Source organism: Pan paniscus, chromosome 8 (assembly GCF_029289425.2).
Source record: "Pan paniscus chromosome 8, NHGRI_mPanPan1-v2.0_pri, whole genome shotgun sequence".
NCBI classification, from domain to species: domain Eukaryota; kingdom Metazoa; phylum Chordata; class Mammalia; order Primates; family Hominidae; genus Pan; species Pan paniscus.
Genome location: NC_073257.2, coordinates 82,463,891 through 82,483,999, shown reverse-complemented (window position 1 = coordinate 82,483,999; position 20,109 = coordinate 82,463,891). Strand labels below are relative to the sequence as shown.

Here is a 20,109-nt window from a genome sequence, read left to right as displayed (position 1 = left end):
GTGGCTCATGCCTGTAATCCTAGCACTTTGGAAGGCCGAGGCGGGTGTATCACCTGTGGTCAGGAGTTCGAGACTAGCCTGGCCAACATGGCAAAACCCTGTCTCTCGTAAAAATCCAAAAATTAGCTGGGTGTGGTGGTGGGTGCCTATAATCCCAGCTTCTTGGGAGGCTGAGGCAGGAGAATTGCTTGAACCCAGGGAGCGGAGGTTGCAGTGAGCCAAGATCGCACCACTGCACTCCAGCCTGGGCGAAAGAGCAAAACTCCATCTCAAAAAAAACGCCAAAAAACAAAGATTACCCTTTTTACATTCAGTTACAAGGCTGAGCATATAGTAGGTGCTTAGTAAATATGTGATTAGGCTGAGCATATAGTAGGTGCTTAGTAAATATGTGATTAGGCTGAGCATATAGTAGGTGCTTAGTAAATATGTGACTTGTGTAGCTCATCCTGCCTTTCACAGCCCTCTCAGCTCATCATCACAGCCTGTGATAAATAGGCAGGAAAGACCTTCTCATGAGGCCACCTGGAGAGAGGATGGGCCCAAGGACACCTGATGAGTTGGAACATAACCAGGTCCTTCCTGGTTCTCCTCTTGTCATTCTTTGGCCACTGAATAAGCAAGGATTTAATGGTTATGTATTCTGAGAACAGGTATTGAAGGGATTAGGGGTGTAAAACTGGATGAAGTGAGGTGCCAGCGTGGCCTGCTTCTCTTAGGGAGGGGACAAATGCAGAGCCCATGAGACAGGACAATGATGGACGAGATGAGGAGTCAGGCTCTGGACACGGCTGGCTGGGGTTCACATCCTGGTTTGGGGGTTGGGAGAGGAAAGTCACATACCTTGGGGAGAGGTTGGGGTTTCTGTGACCTTGGGCAAGTTATTTCACCTCTTTGTAAATTGATGGTAATGGGTTAGAGAAAAATCACAATGATGATTACATGTAAATCCCTAGAACAAGTGCCTCGAATGTAGTAGTGCTCTATTAGCGTAGTAATAAGCGTTAGTTATCATTATTACTTTTTTTTTTTTAGATAGAGTCTCACTTTGTAGCCCAGGCTGGAGTGCAGTGGTGCGATCTCAGCTACTGCAACCTCTGCCTCCTGGGATTCTCGTGCCTCGGATTCTTGTGCCTCAGCCTCTCAAGAAGCTGGGATTACAGGCACGTGCCACCCTGCCTGGCTCATTTTTGTATTTTTAATAGAGATGGGGTTTCACCATGTTGGCCAGGCTGGTCTCGAACTCTTGATCTCAAGTGATCCGTCTGCCTCAGCCTCCCAAACTGCTGGGATTACAGGTGTGAGCCACTGAGCCTGGCTGAGATCTTTTTACTCAGTCCACTGATTTAACTGCTGATCTCCTCCAGAAAAACCTCGCAGAACATCCAGAAATCATGTTTGACCAGCTGTCTGGGCATCCCTTAGCCTACTCAAGTTGATAAATAAAATTAACCATCACAGCCCCCACATTAGCTTCCACGGCCGCATCGGCCATGACCCCCAAGACTGCAGACAGGGACAAGCTCCCAACAGGCTCTTGGAAATGTCTCCAGGGGTAGATGCTTCTTATTTTTCTCAGCCACTGTGGGAATACAATTAGACTCATGCCTGAGTTGGTTTGATAAAAGCCCATTTAAAAAAATTCTGAACATGTCTGCCGGGCGCGGTGGCTCACGCCTGTAATCCCAGCACTTTGGGAGGCTGAGGTGGGCAGATCATGAGGTCAGCAGATCGAGACCATCCTGGCTAACATGGTGAAACCCTGTCTGTACTAAAAATACAACAACAACAAAAAAATTAGCCGGGCGTGGTGGCGGGTGCCTGTAGTCCCAGCTACTTGGGAGGCTGAGACAGGAGAATGGCGTGAACCCAGGAGGTGGAGCTTGCAGTGAGCCGAGATCACACCACTGCACTCCAGCCTGGGTGACAGAGGCTTATAATGGTGATCTGGATAGCAGCCTTCTGTGCTTTAAGGTGTGGCTATTCAAGAACCTGGCTGCCAGGGGAAGCCTGGGTTTGCGTGAAGCGAGCACTGGACCTGTTGATGGAACCTTGGGTTCCGACGTCCCTGAAGATGGAAAAATGGAAGGCAGTCCAGGCCCCCTGCACTGTCTGTTTGCCTCCTGAGGGGAGAAGAGTCATTATTTATCACATATTTTCTGAGTGACACAAGGTGCCTGCAAGAGGCTGGATGTAGGGACAAAGATGAATCAGATGTAGTTCCTCCCAAGAACCCCAGTGTGCTGGAGCAGGGCATTTGCAGTGGGGCTGGTACCCAGGCGCACGTGTGTGTGTGTGTGTGTGTGTGTGTGTGTGTGTACACAGAGGCGATGGGAAGGGGGCAGGGGTCAGCTTTCACTGTAGGGATACCTGGGAGGGGCTGTGGGGACCTCAGAGCAGCTGCATTGTGGGGCTGTGGAAGAGCAGGCGTGGAGCACTGAGGGAGGGGCAGGGCCAGCTGCAAAATTGGTGGGGCACAGAGAGAAATGACTCCAGAAATCAGGGGTCATTTTTCTAAAAGTTACATAGGAAGATTTTCCCTTTCTTTTACAGCCTCTCTCAGCATGTCATGGTGCCTTTCATTTACTATTTCATGTTGTTCTAAGTAAGGAAAGATCAAAATTTAGCATGAATTTTACCATTTATCTTTATGTTGTGGAATGCCAGTTTTAAGTGCAATTATGAGAGCATTAAAATCATGTGTAGAATCATGAAATTATATAATTCATATTTTGTGGCTTATTTTCTCGGGAGGTGCCTGGAGTAGGCCAGAAGGACAAACTCAAACCAGACTCAGAAAGGTTGGAAGGCAGAAGGGAGGAAGGACAGACTCAGAGGGCCCGGGGGCCCCGTCCACAATGCAGGGCACCCACGCAACCACCCTCAGGCCTGACAGCTGCTAGGTTTCTGCCCTTACCAGATGCTGGACTGACTGCCTTCCACCCTGGCCTGGGGTGATCTGAGGAAGCTGAGCCAGGTCTTCCCTGCCTAAGAGTCCACCACCCTCAGCCTTGGCAGGCAGGCAACTCCAAGGCTCTTTAAACCTGTTCGTCAGGACCTGCTCAGTGCCTAGCTCAGGGGTGGTTAAGAGGCTCACTCCTGCTAAGCCCCAGTGGCCCTGGGTGAGGGTGAGGGAGAGCTGTTGCCTGTGTGCTCCACCCTGAGACACATGGAACACAAGCCTGATTCTGACCCTCCCTGCTGAGGTGGAGGGTGCAGTATCATTGCAGAACAGGGATGGGGAGGGGGAGGCCAGGCGGGAGAGCAGGCCGCTATCCTGGGAAGGCAGTAGGAGATCGGATCATGTGCGAGCTCAGACTCCATGACCCAGCTCCACTGACAAAACTCAGATTCAAGGATAAAATTATTAAGACTTTCAAGATGGCCATACAAGGCATTCCACCCCAAGTGCGGGGCCCTTCTGATCATGAGACCTCATGTGAATGCACTGGCCCCATGCCCACAAAGCCAGCCCCGGGAGAAGAACTGGGGGACATTCTTCAGGTTACTCAGCATTTCTGGGCCTCAGTTTCCCTCGGGTCAGACAGGGTGGGGAGAGACTCACTGTAAGGCCACACCTGGATGGGGACTGGACAGCCCCTGGGGCCTCACCTCTACCTCTCCCTGTCATGCTGCTTCACCTGTGTTCACAGACTTAATCCTCTCACAGCCCTAGAGACAGGCATTATGATGTTAGCTCCTTGCTACAGGTGAGACGATGTCCTTTCTGCGGGGATTAAATAACGTCCTAAGGAAGAACAGTGAAAGTAGGGGCACGGCTGGTGTGTACCCAAGCATGGGGACTCCAGTTCCTCCTCCCATCAGCCCTGGGCTGTGCTCCTCCACCACCTGCCGCCCTTGCTTCCTGCCCCCCAGCTCTCCTCCCTGCACAGGGCCCTGTGGGTGCCCGGCTTCTCTCACTAGATTCAGCTTCAGCCCACACTATATCTGGCCCCATCTCTTGGTACTGCCTCAGCCGGGTTCCCAGCAGAGGGACTCCCCCAGCCCAGCTGCCTTCCCACACAGGTCCCTGCACAGGTCGCTGGCCAGCTTTCAGAGCAGCTGCTCTCGGAGCAGGAACCCACCCACATTGGGTCAGCTGTGGTTGGCCAGGGGAGAAGGGGCACATGACACTGAAAGAATGTGGCTGCCCCTGGTGGCTCCTTGAGCAGGGAGGGCCATGGAGAGTGGTGTCCCCTAAATGGAGTGTGGGGAGCCCCGAGGGGGAGAGGCCGCCCATCCTGACCTGCCCCGTCAGGGCCCGGAGTTGAGGCTTTGTCTGAGGGAGGAGCCAGCACCTCCTGACCCCTCGCTGAGGCCCAGGCTTCTGCTGGGAGAGCCTTCCATTCCAAAGTCAGCAGCAGGCGGCCTCAGCTGGAGTGACAGGTGGCAGGCCCCGGGCAGTGGTAGGAGGGTGACCCCTCCTCTAGCACAAATAAACATGGAATCAGCCCTGTGCGGGGCTCCCTCTGTGGCCTAGGGCTTCCTCTGTGCCTTCCTGGCCCAGGCAGGGTGAGAGCCACAGCGGGCAGTCACTGTGGTCTCGGGGTGGCCCCCTCCTCATCCTGTTCTCTCTCCTTCCCTGCACGTGGCAGAGCTCCACCTGGAGGGGAACTTCCTACACCGCCTCCCCAGCGAGGTCAGTGCCCTGCAGCACCTCAAGGCCATTGACCTGTCCCGGAACCAGTTCCAGGACTTCCCTGAGCAGCTTACCGCCCTGCCGGCGCTGGAGACCATCAACCTGGAGGAGAACGAGATCGTAGGTGAGTGGGCCTGGCCCACCTGGCCCTGGGCTGCTGCACGAGGCGCTCATGGGCCACAGGACTCTGGAGTCGACCTTCACAGGTGGGAGGAGAAGCTTGGGCTTTCTGTCTGAGATGCCTGAGCAAAGGACATGGGGCCTGGGAAGGTAGACATTTTGAGGCCCTGTTGCCTACCGGGTGCTGGGTGGGACACTTGCTTTCCCTGGCAGGTAGACAGCCTTGGCTTTCACCACAGTGCAGCTCTGAACTAGCCAGGCCACTATAGGCCACAAGCTCTCCCTCTCCAGTTCTCACCTACCAGCCTAGGCGGTCTCAGACCCTTCGGCTCTGGCCCTCTGTGTACTTTTTCCTCCCTGAGTCCCCTGGCTTCACAGAGACCTCTTCACAGGAGTGAGCAGGGCCCACTAGACAGCCATGTTCAGCACAGCCTCTCTATGCCTTCCAGAACAAACACGCTGCTCCCTGTCAGCCCAGCCTGCCAGGGCCCTCACCACCAGGGAACCAGGGGTCTGATAGGTGCCTTCTGCAAACAGCAAACCCCAGGAGGTTGGGTTCTGCTGAGGTCAGGAAGCGGTCTCTCCTTCCTCTTGCAGCGATTATGTGTCTCCTGTCTCATCAGGACCTCAGAGAGCCGAGCCTCAACTCCAGCTAGTGGTCTAACCTGCCCAGACAACCTGGGCACTGGGTGGGGTCTCTGTGTGCCCTCCCCTCCGCAGCACCCTCCTTCAGTGGCTCAGCCCCAGTTCATCCTCTCTCACATGGCCTCTGATGTGGAAATGCTGTTCTAATGCCAATGATGTTCATAATAACCCCCTTCAGTCATGCTTTCATTTTCTTAAGCCCTTTTATAGCCATTATGCCATTTGATTAAAAGCAACATGAGGCAGGCCATTCCCCATCAGATGAGTCCTAGCAGTTTGGGCCCATCTGATGGGGAATGGCCTGCCTCATGTGGTGCGAGTGCCCATCTGTCAGCGGTGCCACAGGCAGGACTCTGACCCTGGCTGGGTGGGAGGTGGGACCAGCTGACCTTTGAGGTTCTGAGTCTTTCCTTGGACAGATGAATCAACCGAGGCCCAAACACATCATGAGAGTGCATCGGGTTGCACAGTGAGACTGCCGCGGTGCCAGGATAGGAATATGTGATTCCACAACAGCCCTGTGCCCAGGATGGATGTCTCTTGCCTGGCCTCTGGGAAGCCCCTGGGGGTGGGCTGTGGTTCAGTCTTATGCTCCCAAGACCAGAGTCCTCAAACAGCTTGCACCTGGATTGGCTCCTGGGTCACTGGGGCCTCTGAGTATTCTCTAAGCAGAAGGAGCCTGCCCAGAAGTGCCTTGGCCTGCACGGCTCTCCCTCCCGTGCTGTCCTGCTAATCCCAGGGGCTTGCTTTTGAGCCCTTTGCCCCCTGCATTCCTGGCCAGGCCCTTCTTGCCTGGGTCCTTCCTCTCCCGTCTCTGTTCATTGTGGCCCCTCAAGATGCCTCCACTTCCTTCTGCTGCTCATCCAAATGGGGCAGTAACTGAGCAAGAACAGAGCTGGGTGTGCAGCGGGTAGACAGGTGGGTCTCACCAGCGCCGGCTTTGGCTTCCCCATATCCTAACTGTGGCCTTGGAAGGCTCACAGCAGCTCTGTGAATCTCAGTGCCCTCTCATCTTTCAGATGAAGCTTATCCCCCACCCCCAGAAGGTGGTTCAAGAAAAGAAGGTGGCTTTTGCCCAGATAAGGGAGCGGGTCGACTGGGTGTCTATGTTGGCTGCAGTCCAAGAAGTGACTTGCACCAAAGTGGGCAGCAAGGGTGGCCCAGATCTCCTGGTCCTTCCCCTTCTGAAAGGCTGACAATATCTCTTAGCAGGCACAGTCACAGAGCAAAGGTCGGCTGTTTTGGCTCCTCTTACATAGACATATCTCGCTTTTCTGCAGAATGACAGTAATAATTTCAACATGTGGAAGCATCTTACTTCTTACCAAGAATGGTCATGTGCAGTCCCACATCCACAGGGTGATGGTCTCCCCTTGACACAGGTAGAAACTGAAGCTCTAAGCCTTCATGGCCAAGTGCCTATCACACACCTGGCCAGGTAAGAGAGACATCAGTGACTGGGCTGTGTTTCCCAATCAGTTCAGCCTGGGACAGAGCCCCTGCTGCCTGGCCTCGGCCAGGCCTTGGTGATATGGAAATGCCAGGGGCTGTTGCTGTCCAGGAGGGGCTCCTGGTTTACCCCAAGTGGCCAGCTGCTCCTGAAAGAGCTTGACTGATCCCAGGGCCTTGTCCACTGCAGGAGGCCTTGGTTGTTCTTCCCCTGCCCCCGAGCTAGAGAGAGGGGGCATATGGAGGCAGCCACTGTTTCCTTGCTGGAGTCTCTCTGCTTCTATTTTCTCTCTCTCCCTGATCCATCCGAGTTACTTGAGTGGCTTCTCAACTCCCAAACCAGCAGGAGAGCCAGGTCACAGCCTTCATCCCCAGGCTGGAGGGAGGTGAGAATGAAAGGGCCTGCTGGAGGAAGGAGGGGCTGCAGTGACAGCGACGAAGGTAGGGCTGCACAGTCTTCCATTATGGAAATAGTTCTGCACTCTTCGCTACTTGTAGCTGAGCTCCTGCAGCACCTCACTGGGATAATTGTAGAAACTTAGGATGCCTTCAGAGTGGCTTATTTTTTCCTTCCAGAATGCTTAGAGGGTGGTGGAAAAAATAAAACAAGATTTTTATGGGAAATAAATTTGAGATGCATAAGTGGCCTTTAAAGCTTTAGTAAGTGGAGAACAGGCAGCTCTGAAACAAGACCCAAGTGAATCAGAAGGACAGCCACCCTAAAGGGACCTCCCCAAAGCGGCCCCAACCTGGCGCTGGAAAGACGGGGAGGCTCTCAGCATCCAGGCAGCCGCCAGGATCAACTCAGTCATCCTCTTGTTTCCGAATAGAGCTGCCACGTGATCTTCCTCCACCCTCGAGCCATTCTCAGGAAGAGAAGGAGGGAGGTCTGGGATCTCAACAGGGCATAGAGGCTGAGAGGGACAAGGATACTTCTGTCTGCTTTCTGATGCCAACCACTGGGAGGTGGTACCTGACCTTGGTGCTCACTGGTAGCTAAATGCCCTCACGTTTCAGGTCTGTGTGGCACGTGGATGGCTTTTGTTGCCACCTTGAGCACACGGCCCTCCAGTCTATGTGTGTGACCCTTCTCTGCCCTCCCCACCTCCACCAGCATCGGGCGTGGTGTGTGGCATACAGCAGGTGTTCAGCTGGGTGGGAGCATTATGTAGAGCAGGAATTCCAAAGCCTCGAAGCTCCTCTGAAATAAGTGAGACATGATAGGGCAGAGTTTTTCAAGTTGCGTACTATGACCTGCTAGTGAATTGTTAAGTCAAGTCAGTGGGTTGAGACCAGCAATTTTTTAATGCAATAAAATAGAAAATGTCAGAGTACATCATCACATATAAAATGGTAATTACTATGTTGTAACTTTTAATTTCAGTTTTACTATGTGCATGCACAGATCTATCTATCTATCTATCTATCTATCTATCTATCTATTTATCTCCTGGGACATGATGAAAAATGGTATTTCTTACTCTTAGTCATGACGAAAAAATATTGAAAGCCACTCTTATGAGTTGTCCTGCAGAGATTTGGGGGTCTGTTCTCAGCCAACTCAGTCACCCGTCCTCCCTAGCTCATGCCCCAACCACATTATACAGCCTTCCTCCTCTCATCCCTCCCCTTCACCTGCCCCGCATGGCCCGTGCTCTCAGTCTGGAAGTCCTTTCTCATGTCTTACCATTTTCTCTGCCTGTGGCCAAATCCCCTGAGTCTGAAGGTCTGGGCCCGGTTCAGGTGAAAGGGAAGCAGAGTGGGTCAAGGGGCTTCTCCCTTTCCCAGCTGACTCCCTGGCAGACACACAGCAGCAGGTGTCTCCCACCCAGATGAGAGGCTTCCGGGGTCTTGGGGACTGGCCTGCCAGGACACAGTTGTTTACTCTAGGCACTCCTAAGAGGGAGAAAAGGGTTTGTAGCTTATAATATTTGTTCAGATAAGAGCCATTTATAAGTTTCTGGGATATGAGATAGTTCCTGTATTTTTCAAATCAGAAAGTGGTGTATGGAAGTTTTAAAGTATTTATAAATAAGCCCACCTGGGAAATGTCATTTCTGAAGAAGGAGGGGCTACAGAGATGAATGAGATGCGAGTCTCAACCTCAAGTTGCTTACAGGTATTAGTGTCAGCAAACACTAGATGGCTAGATAGCACCTGGTCACAGGTGTAGGGGAGGGCAGATGTGCCATGGAGAGCTAGAGAGAGGACTCTCAGTGGGAGGGTGGCTGTCCTCGTGTCCTTGTGGGAGGGTTTCTAAGGAGGTGGAGGCATGTAGTCTGACTGAGTGATGACATAGGGACATGATGGGTTGGAGCAGTCAGCTTGTTCACCCCAGCAGCCAACACACATGACTTGAAGGTGGATGCAGGGGCAGTAGGGCCTCACCACTTGCTCACCGGTACTTGGTGCTGCTTAGCAATTCAATCCTGGAACATGTGAGGGTGAAGACAAACGTCACGTATTAGAGAGACTTCATTTTGCCCCGTAAGAGACTATTATTTCAGTTAAGCTGGAATTTAACTTTCCGTAACCTTCAGTTCTCTGTTTCTTTTTTTTTTTTCCCCCTATACACCCACTGCGCCAGAGAGCACAAGAGATTAGAGGAAAACAAGTCTTCATTAAGAATTTAAGTTGGGCATGGTGGCTCACGCCTGTAATTCCAGCACTTTGGCAGGCCAAGGTGGGAGAATTGCTTGAGCCCAGGAGTTTGAGGCCAGCCTGGACAACATGGCAAAACCCCATCTTTACAAAAAGTACAAAAATTAGCCGGGTATGGTAGTGTGAACCTGTAGTTCCAGCTACTCGGGAGGCTGAGGTGGTAGATCAATTGAGCCTGGGAGGTTGAGGTTGCAGTGAGCTGTGATTGCACCACTGTACTCCAGCCTGGGCCACAGAGTGAGACCCTGTCTCAAAAAACAAAAAACAAAAACAAACAAAAAATAATTGATTAAATAGAGTAACAACACTTTTTTTTTTTTCTTTGAGATGGGGTCTCGATCTCTCACACAGGCTGGAGTGCAGTGGCATGATCTTGGCTCACTGCAACCTCAACTTCCCAGGCTCAAGTGATCCTCCCACCTCAGCCTCTCAAGTACCTGGAACCACAGGTGCACACCACCATGCCCGGCTAATTTTTGTATTTTTGGTAGAGATGGGTTTTTGCCATGTTGCCCAGGCTGGTCTCAAATTCCTAAGCTCAAGCGATCTGCCCGCCTCGGCCTCCCAAATTGCTGGGATTACAGGCGTGAGCCACTGTACCTGGCTAGCGGCACTTTTAAGAGGAAAAGTATCTGTGTCATACAGGATGCTTTGAGCTGCATTTACTTAATTCTGCCCTTGTCCTGTTTCACCTTACTATCCCAGCCGATATTTCTCAAAGTGTGGTCCCAGGACCAGCAGCAGCATCGCTAGAGAACTGGTTAGAAATGCACATTCCCTGGCCTTGCCCTAGACCTACATCAGAAACTCTTGGGAGGGGGAAGCAGTCTGTCGTAATACCGGCCCCTGACCCCCGGCTTTCTGATTCACATTCATGCTGAAGCCTGAGAAGCTCTGCCTGGGCTCTCAATTCTCAAAGTGGCTTCAATAGGCCGGCAGCATGGGCATTCCGGAAGGCTGTTAGAAATGCAGAACCTTAGGTTTCACTTCATACCTCCTGAGTCAGAATCTGCACCTGAGCAAGAACCCCCAGTGATTTGTTTGTATGATAAGTCCTCATTTAATAAGGACTGTGCCAACATCTGGCCTGCTGCCCATCCGTTAGACCCACCAACCCTCAGTAGAATGGGGTCAGCAGGAAGTAGGGAATCTTGGCCGAAACAAATGTTTCTGGACCCAAAGCTCTGCCTCCTGCCAGGCCAGACAGTGGCATAGTGGGAGGCTTCAGACCTCCCAGCTTGCCAGGGAGGGTGCCTTGACCTGCCAGTGCCAGCTGCCCTCAGAACTTCCTCTGGGCTCACGAGGCAGATTGAACCATGGTCACAAAAGGCTTCTCAGTGTCCCCTGGGACTGACTGCCTGTCTTCAGCCTGGATGACACAGAGAGGGAGACGCCTGACTGGACCTGGGGGCTCACGCCTGTAATCCCAGCACTTTATGAGGCCATGGCAGGAGGATCGCTTGAGGCTGGGAGTTCAAAACCAGCCTGAGCAACATAGTGAGGCCCCCATCTCTACAAAAAATTTTTAAAAAAACATTAGCCAGGCATGGTGGTGCATACCTGTAGTCCCAGCTACTCAGGAGACTGAAGCAAGAGGAGTACTTGAGCCCAGGAGTTCAAGGCTGCAATGAACTATGATTGCACCACTGTACTCCAGTCTGGGTGACAGAGGGAGACCTTGTCTCAACAACAGCAACAACAATTAAAAAAAAAAAAGAGAGAAGGAAAAAAGAAAGGGAGACTCCCATGGTGAAAACAGAAGCAGAAGCAGAAGCCAGGGCTCCCTCTTACACCTCCTTCTGCTTCTCTCCTGATGACCTGTGGCAGCTCCCCTGCAGGGTAGAGAGCCTCTGAATCAAACTCTGCTCAATCCTGACCACTTTCCACATTCAACTCTTGCCTGTTCTCCCTCCCTTAATCTTGGCTTCTCAGAGTTTTATAGTCAGAAAGGCAAAGATCTGAAGCCCCACACACATCATTAGCATGAGCAGGCCTCCTCCTCTCTGCAACCTTCCGTTTCCTCATCTGCAGAGTGGGGAGGACACTGCCACCCACTAGAATCGGGGCTGGAGGCAGCGTCACTGTGATCACCTCTTGCCTCGGCCTACCTCCTGCCGCTCAGCCCACCTAGAGTCCTGACCACATGCTGCCCGCTCACTCCTTGCCCTCTAACCCATGGGGCCACTTGTTGCATATACTTCTTGCATGCACCCAGGGGCCAGGACAGAGGAGCCAGAGGGCACTGTTCAGAGGTATGATGAAAGCTAACCAATGGCTGCAGGGTCCAGGGCTAGAGGCAGCTGGCCAGGGAAGGTTTGCCACAGTTGGTCTTCTGGAAGATTCTGAGCGTCCAGCCCCCAGCAGAGTTGTGGCACGCCCTCCCCAGTCCCCCAGAGCCCACCCCACCCCTCCTTCTCCCCATACACACACCTGGAAGCATGCTGCTCTGTCATTTCAGGTCTCAGTCTTGGGTCCCATTGTGGCTCACAGAGTGGGGACAAATAATTTCTGCAGAGAAGGCAGCTGACAGGTGAGGAATCCCCCACTTACCACTGTAAGGATGATGGAAAGGACGTTGTGTGGGGAGGCTGCAGGTCTGTGTCTGAGTCCCAGCTTCAACACCATCTGTGTGAGGTCGATTAACTGGAAACAGAGACTCAAGTTTCCAATCTGAAAAATAGGAAGATAGTCCTCACAGCCCTTTCCAGAGGATAAGATGAAATTAATGCACACACCGCATTTTATAAAGCATAAAATCCTTCATGGACTTCAAGGGGATTGTTGACCCTCCCCCCATTGAAGTGTCTGCATATGTAAAGGGGCCCCTCTACGTCCTGGTTGGTAGATAATTATGACTAACCTTCCCATGCCTGATACCTCCCGGTTATAAAGCGCCTTCCCCCACTGTGCTTCCCCTAATCTCCCAGACACTGATCAGGAAGTACGGGAAACGGAAACCATGTGGGCATTTTAAGTAAAAAGGGATTTTCATGGGGACTTAGGTTCTCACAAAAGCCTGGAAGGCTTTGGCAGTGGCTGCAGGCTGGGCTGCCAACCATTACTCTCAGAACACCGCTGATGAATCCTCCAGGTGAGTTAGTCCCTCCCATAGTCAGGAAGGGGAGAGCAGGAGGCCACCGTGGAACTGGTGAGCTCAGGTTGTTTTGCAGGACTGCCAGGTAGGGATTGGGAGGCCACTGCAGGGGGCCTGGACCCTGGGATGCTGAGACAGAAACCCACACCCTGCCCCCTCTGGGGCACTGACTGGCCGACCCTAACTGCAGGGGATCAAGGAAATGTGGGTTTATGTTTCCAGCAAGTTGTTCAATCTCTTGGTATCTCCATTTCCTTCTCTGGACGATACTGGATTAAATAATAGTGGATTAAATGAGTCAGTATATGCAGTGCACTTTGAACCATGCTGACATGCAGTGAGCTCTCTGTGTGGTGGTAGTTGCTCTCTAAGAATGTAAGGGGCAGCTCAGATGAGGGCTTGTGGAATGTAATCATGGTCTGTTAGAGTTGGGCAAGACCTCAATGAGTTGGGCAAGATCTCAGAGTGACCCTGGTGTAGCATGGAAAGATTAGAGCCAGTAACTGGGCAGTGCAGAACAGCAGGCTGGCTGCAAGGTACTGACAGTGCTGGGGTGGCAGGGGGTCCTTCCTCTTTCCCTCCCTCCCTCTCTTCCTTACCACATCTTTAAAAGGGATTTGAGATGGCCACTTAGTATCTAGAAGAGGGAGCAATCATGATGCATAGCCTTCAAGCCTGACAAGGATTGGACTAGGCAGGGACCCTCTGGGCTGGCACATCTGGGAGGACAATGTCAAACCTGTGGCACTTCTCTCCTGCCCCTGGATCTGGGGCTCCAAGCCCATCTGGAGGGATGTTGATTTGTTCCCTCCCTGGGCATGGAGTTCAGATTGCCCCCTGAGCACAGCCAGCTTTCCAGAGTCTGACCCTTGCCCTGACCTCTATGCGCTGAGTGTCACAAGTCCCATGACAGGATGACTTGCCCTCCGAGGTGGTAGCTTCTTGCCTGCATGCCCAGCAGCTTCATGCCTTCTGCCCCGCATGCCCTTGCTTGGTGTCTGCAGAGCTCTGAGTTGTGCTCACCAGGCATTGAGCAGTAGGTGCAGGCATCGATTGTGTTAGCAAGCACTTAGGAGGTGGTCATTAGACAAACAGTGCAAGGAGCACTTGCCAGCTGTGCAGCCGCACCGAGGGAGAGGTTGGGATTAAACAAACAGGTGTCAACAGCAATTAATGCAAATTAGGCATGGCCCCCAGACACGAGGGTGCAGGAAGCTCCTGTTTGCAGCCCCTGCTCCACTTGTGTCCACCTGCAGGGAAGTAGCAAGCCACACACTTGGTCTTTGCCCAAATGGCATTCTCTGTGCCAACCACTGTGTGGTGAAACCTGGATGAACCAAAACCTCCAACTGTCCAGGATACTGTTGGTGCTCTGCTGGTAGCACACAGGCCAACAGCAAGAAGTTCTTTGACCCTTGTTTAAAACACAAGAAAAGGGCCGGGCGCAGTGGCTCACGCCTGTAATCCCAGGACTTTGGGATGCTGAGGTAGGTGGATCACTTGAGGTCAGGAGTTTGAGTCTGGCCTGGCCGATGTGGTGAAACCCCATCTCTACTAAAAATACAAAAATTAGCCAGGTGTGGTGGCATGCACCTGTAGTCCCAGCTACTCGGGAGGCTGAGGCGGGAAAATTGCTTGAACCCAGGAAGCGGAGGTTGCAGTTAGCCAAGATTGCACCACTGCACTCCAGCCTGGGTGACAGAGCCAGACTATGTCTCAAAAGAAAAAAATAAATAAAATTAAATTAAAAAATAGAACACAACAAAAGGCTTCCAGGCTCCATTTACTGCCACTCTCCACTACTACCTGTCCCTGTCTCTGTCCAGAGTGCTGGAGAGCCGCCTGATGCCCTGATCTCCAAGCCCAGCTTTGCAAGGATGCCTTATCCAAGGAATAAAAGGCTTGTGGGGATATGGACATGGGTATGTAACCATAATGGGTTTGTTGCCTGATGCACTCAGCAAGTCAGTACGCCGAGACACTGGGTTGCAGCAGAGAAAGAGGTTTCATCATAGGGTCACTGAACGAAGACATGAGAGGATACCTCAAATCTATCACCCCAAGGAATTTGGAATTAGAGTTTTTAACAGTTTGGGAGTGGGCTGAAGCGTGGAGATCACTGATGGGTGGAAAAGAGCAGGGTGAGGTCATGGGAAAGGGAGAGGAAGCAGCTGTGCTTTCATGCTGACCCTGATCCTCTGTTGGGGGGGCGTCTCCAAACTGGTTGCTGAAATTGGGGATCTGAAAAACATCTTAAGCTATCCTACAGCAAAAGTTGATGATTCTAATGTTAGCAATCCCGTCTATAGGAACAACGGGGTTGTGAACCAATTTGTAAACAGTCTTTGGACCCTAAAGTCAGAAATCCTATCTACAGGAACAACTGGGATACACAAGGTCAGGATCTTGTGCTGTGTGACTTTCAGCAACAAGGAAGTGGGCCAAAGTGCAGCCCAATTAATGCTTAATTATAACTCTATTTCAGTCCAGAATGTGGCATGCAATTCTTGTCAACCCTCTGGGGACACTTTTGAATTTGGGCATTTGGGAAATGTTCCTTCATTCACCAGTTGCTGTTTTTAACTAAGTGATTTACTTTGTGCTGGAGCTGAGCTGCACCGAGCTGGAGACTCAAATAGAACAAACACACTCCCTGCTCTCATGGAGCTCCTGGCATTGTCCCGTGCACTAGTGACCATTTGCTGCACACCCAGCTCTTCTCTAAGCACTTTTCAAGGATGCTCTTGTTTAATCCTCATGACAACCTTATGAGGCAGATACTGTTATTCTCCTCAGGTGAGGAAACCGAGGCACAGGGAGATTAAATAACTTGGCCAAGGTCACTCCATCTGAGCCAGGATTCCAACCCAAGTAGTCTTGCTGCAGAGTCCCAGCTATTCAGACAGTGCTTTGCACGGGAGATTTTTGCACATAGCTCTAGGGGGATAGAAAGCCACAGGAACATTATGGCTGAAGTGCATAATTTTGGTTGGAAGGAAACCTCTTTGTAGAAAGAACAGTATAAGGTAATGAGGCAGGTTTCCCTAGGCCAGGTAGGCAGTCAGCCCCGCTCCTGCTAGCTCCGGTCAACTCTGCAAGTCAGGGGAGGGTGGCACCCAGAATGGAAGTACTTTGCAAAAGTTTTCACCAGATTCTCTCATTAATCTTCACCGAGAAGACCAGCGATGCTCAAACTATCTGTGCATTCAAATCATTGGGCAGGCTTTTAAAACTCCATGTCCTGACCACACCCCATGCCAATTAAATCAGAGTCTCTGATGGTGGGATTCGGGCTTCATGATTTTTTAAAGCTCTCAATGTAGTTGCCCAATGGTTTCTTCTTGCCTGCTGCCCAGGAAAGCAAATTCACTGAGAACAGCAGGTTTTGCAGCAAAGAAAGAGTTTAATAATCACAAGGCCAGCCAAGCCAGAGGATGGGAGAGAATTCTCAAGTCAACCTTCTTGAGAATTTAGAGGTTAGAATTTTTCAAGGATAGTTTGTCAGGCAGGGGGCTAGGGAATGGGGAGTGCTGATTGGTTGGGTTGGGGATAAAGTCATAGGGGGTTGAAGCTGTCTTCTTGCACTGAGTCAGTTCCTGGGTTGGGGGTCACAAGATCAGCTGAGCCAGTTTCTTGGTATGGTTACTGGTTGATATGGTTTGGCTGTGTCCCCACCCAAATCTCATCTTGAATTGTAGCTCCCATAATTCCCATGTGTTGTGGGAGGGACCCAGTGGGAGATAATTGAATCATGGGGGTGGTTTCCCCCATACTTTTCTCGTGGTAATGAATAAGTCTCACGAGATCTGATGGTTTTATAAAGGGTTTCCCCTTTCACCTGGCTCTCATTCTGTCTTGCCTGCTACCATGTAAGACATGCCTTTCACCTTCTGCCATGATTGTGAGTCCATTAAACCTCTTTTTCTTTATAAGTTACCCAGCCTCTGGTATGTCTTTATCAGCAGCCTAAAAATGGACTAATATACCGGTCCAGGTGGTGCCAGCTGGTTTATCAGAATGCAGAGTCTGAAAGATACCTCAAACACCAATCATACGTTTTACAGTTGTGATGTTATCTGTAGGAGCAGTTGGGAAGGTTAGGAATCTTGTGATCCCTGGCTATATGACTTCCAAAGCATAATTCTAACCTTGTGGCTAACTTGTTAGTTTTATTACAAAGGTGGTCCCTGAGCAAGGAGGGAATTCGTTTTGGGAAGGGGCTGGTATTGTCTTTGTTTTAAGGTTGAACTATAAACAAATTCCTCCCATAGTTAGCTTGGCTTATGCTCAAGAATCATCAAGGACAGCTTGTGAGGCTAGAAGCAAGATGGAGTCAGCTATGTCAGATTTCTCTCCCTGTCATAACTTTTGCAGAGGCAGTTTTATCCAGATGATTCCAGTGTGCAAACTAGATAGAACCACTGAGCTAGACCAGAACTTCTGATGAACCCTTCTGCCCCAGGTGTGCACCACCAATTCTGAGGCAGGGAACACAGGCACATGAGAGGGGACAGCAAAATTGTCATTCTTTTCTGAGGCTCTTCCCAGAGCACCTTAACCAAAGCAGAGGAACTAAGAGAGGCCTGAGAGCAGCCTGTGGGAAGGCATAGGCCTTCCAGTGGCCGGAGTGCAGAAGGAGGAGGAGGGTGCAGAGGGCGGGGAGGATAAATGTCAGGCACGGGCCCCGCCGTTTCAGCTGCTTATTTGGCTGTCTCCAGAGTGGCCAATAAGAAGACTGAGTCATTTTTGCAAAGAATTGTTATGATCTGGCTTTGATTGCATGTCAGATATGGGTGCAGGGGACTCTTTGGAGGGAAAGGCTGTGGTGGGTGGCCCCCTCAATGCCCATTAGCCCACCCTTGCTGGCCAACCTGGGGCACAGAGGAGGAATCAAAGCCAAAGGTTTTTCTCCTTTGCTTTTCTTTCCCTGCAGCTCGTACTTAAGGACAGAAAAATGTCTCTAGGTTTATTGGTAGATTCTTAAAACATCCCGTGCTTCCCATCCTATTGATGGGGGTGCCCGCCATACTTCCTGCACCTCACTAGCCCCCTCCTCCCTGGAGAGCACCGATGGTCCCACCCCACAGATCATGAGGTGGAAGGACAGTCTTAAAGATGAAAGGTTGTGGTTCAGAGATGTGAAGGGGCTTAGCTGAGGGTGCACAGCTTTAAATGGCAGTGCCAAAATTAGGGCCTGTGTCCCTGGCCCTGTTCACCCTGCCAAATGGCCCATCGTCAGCAGGAGACTCAGAACTCCAGTCCACCCAGCTTTTTCTGCAGGCTAGAACTCAGCCTGCAGGATTGTCAAGGCTGTGCAGTGTGCTCCTGGCTCTCTGAGGGCTGGAGCTGTTCTATTTCCATTTGCTTCTGCCCCACCTCTGCCAGGATGCCCAGTCCAGGACCATGTGGAGGTAGGGAAGGCTCAGCCCCTGTCCCCACCTGACTCCACCCAGAAGGGTGTGGTGGAGTGGTCTGAGAGATGTGTGTGTGTGGCTCCGGAGCCTTCTTGTTGCAGCATGACCCCCTGTCCCTGCCAGGTTACCACAGTCTGCTTGCTTGTCTCTTGTGGCATTTTGAGAGGGTGTATGCAGCTTAGCGCAGCACAGCAAGGCGTCCTTGATCTTGGTTGTTTTTGTGTCCAGGCACCAGAGCTGCCTTGAGGCTGAGATGTGGGGCTAGGGCTGGCCTGGATTCTCTAGCAATGCTGGAATCAGAGGCCAGCTAGCAATTCTGGTTACCTCTATGCTAGGTGCTCACCTCCCTTGACACTTCCCCAGGTCCTGACCCCTCCTTCTCACAGGGTCCCACTGTGGGCACCACACTGGACCAGGAAAGCATTCTGGAGCCATCGTTTGTAATCATCCTGCTTCTCAGCCGGTTCCACTGATGTAAAACAAGTTTACCTGTCAATATTGCTAACAATTAGTGAGACGGGGGCAAGCTGACCTCAGGGAAGTAATTTTGTGTAAACACTGCCCACTCTGCTTCTACTATTATTGATTACTCTAAACTTCCCACAGACATAGGTGGGAGTCCAGGGTGGCTGTCTACAGTGGGAGGAGGGCCAGCCAGTGCATAGTTTAATTCTGCTCAGTGCCATAGGCCACTGAGTCCTTGACTTTAGTCCTCACCTAAGACATGAGGCCTTGCAACAGAAGCCCACACACTTGGGGGCCATGGGAAAGTTAAAGGGACATTCCTCTGGCTTCATAAAAGGATTCTAGAACCTCACATCCTACATTCTACAGTCATAGGCTCAAAGAGATAGAAGTAACCCCAGAATGCCCTGTAGACTCAAAGCCTCTCATTATCTGGAATAGTGGAATGTTGGAGGCCAAGTGCAGTGGCTCATGCCTGTAATCCCAGCACTTTGGGAGGCCGAGGCAGGTGGATCACTTGAGGTCAGGAGTTCGAGACCAGCCTGGCCAATATGGTGAAATCCCATCTCTACTAAAAATGCAAAAATTAGCTGGGTGTGGTGGCGTGCACCTGTAATCCCAGGGAGGCTGAGGCAGGAGAATCACTTGAACCCAGGAGGTGGAGGTTGCAGTGAGCTGAGATTGCGCCATTGCACCCCAGCCTGTGCAACAGAGCAAGACTCTGTCTCAAAAAAAAAAAAAAAAAAAAAAAAGTGGAATGTTGAAAACAACCTGGATGTCCAACAACAGGAACAGGAGTCAAAGTGGTACATCCATCCCATGGATTATGATGCAGCCATAGAAAGTCACCAATTTGTAACCTGAAAAGATATTTACAGCATATCATGAAGAACAGCATGTCATAGCATGCTATCTGGGAGGCCATTTGGAAATACATAGGTATGTGAGTGTATATACACACATACACAAACACATTAAACAGTGGGGAAGGCCATATACCAAGACATTAATAGTGATTCATTCTAGGTGATGGGACGTGATGATTTTACTTTTGTTCATCAATATCTTTGCATTTTCTAAATTAGATTACTAGTGTCAAAGGGGAAGACTAGGATAAGTGTCTTATCATGGTGTTGGTCCACAGAGGCCTGGCCCTGACTGGCAAATGTGCACAGAATGGGTGAGGCCAGGGAATTGGCCCCAACTCTTGAGTGTAGCTGTAGTCACAGAGTTGATTAAGCAGCATTGATGGCGATTCTGCTGTTTGCCCAGCTCAGGGTGGTCTCAGCCTGAAGGGACTCATGGTCTAGTTCAAAAGGTTAGACATTCATTCATCCAACAGATATGGAGCACCCGTGAGCACTGTGCTTTGTGTCACATTTACAGGAGTGAACAGACATATTCACAGGTTGCAGAGCATGGTGCATGATACGAGTGTGTATAAAGAAAATGTTCAGAGAGTTTGGAGGGGGTTGCAGGGGAGTGGCAAAGGAAGCCACCCTTGAGCTGGGATTTGAGGAGCAGCAGGACGTGGTGAGTGGTGATGGGAGCATGGCCCATGGTATTGAAGGCAAAGCGGAGGTCCCTTTCCTCTCCACAACAAAGTCCAGAGACCACTGGGC

At 51.2% G+C, this 20,109-nt stretch overlaps 1 protein-coding gene across 9 annotated transcripts in view; it reads left to right on the top strand.

The window, feature by feature from the left end:
• Window positions 1-20,109, top strand: part of LRRC20 (leucine rich repeat containing 20) — an 85,341-nt gene that overhangs the window by 54,161 nt on the left and 11,071 nt on the right. For 8 of the 9 annotated variants that reach the window (XM_008968953.4, XM_008968947.3, XM_057298922.2 and 5 more), the window contains one exon: window positions 4,596-4,763. The exons of the other annotated variant lie outside the window; for it this stretch is intronic. In XM_008968953.4, coding sequence (XP_008967201.1) covers window positions 4,596-4,763 — 168 coding nt within the window. The remainder of the gene's footprint in view (window positions 1-4,595; window positions 4,764-20,109) is intronic. 9 annotated transcript variants of the gene reach the window in all.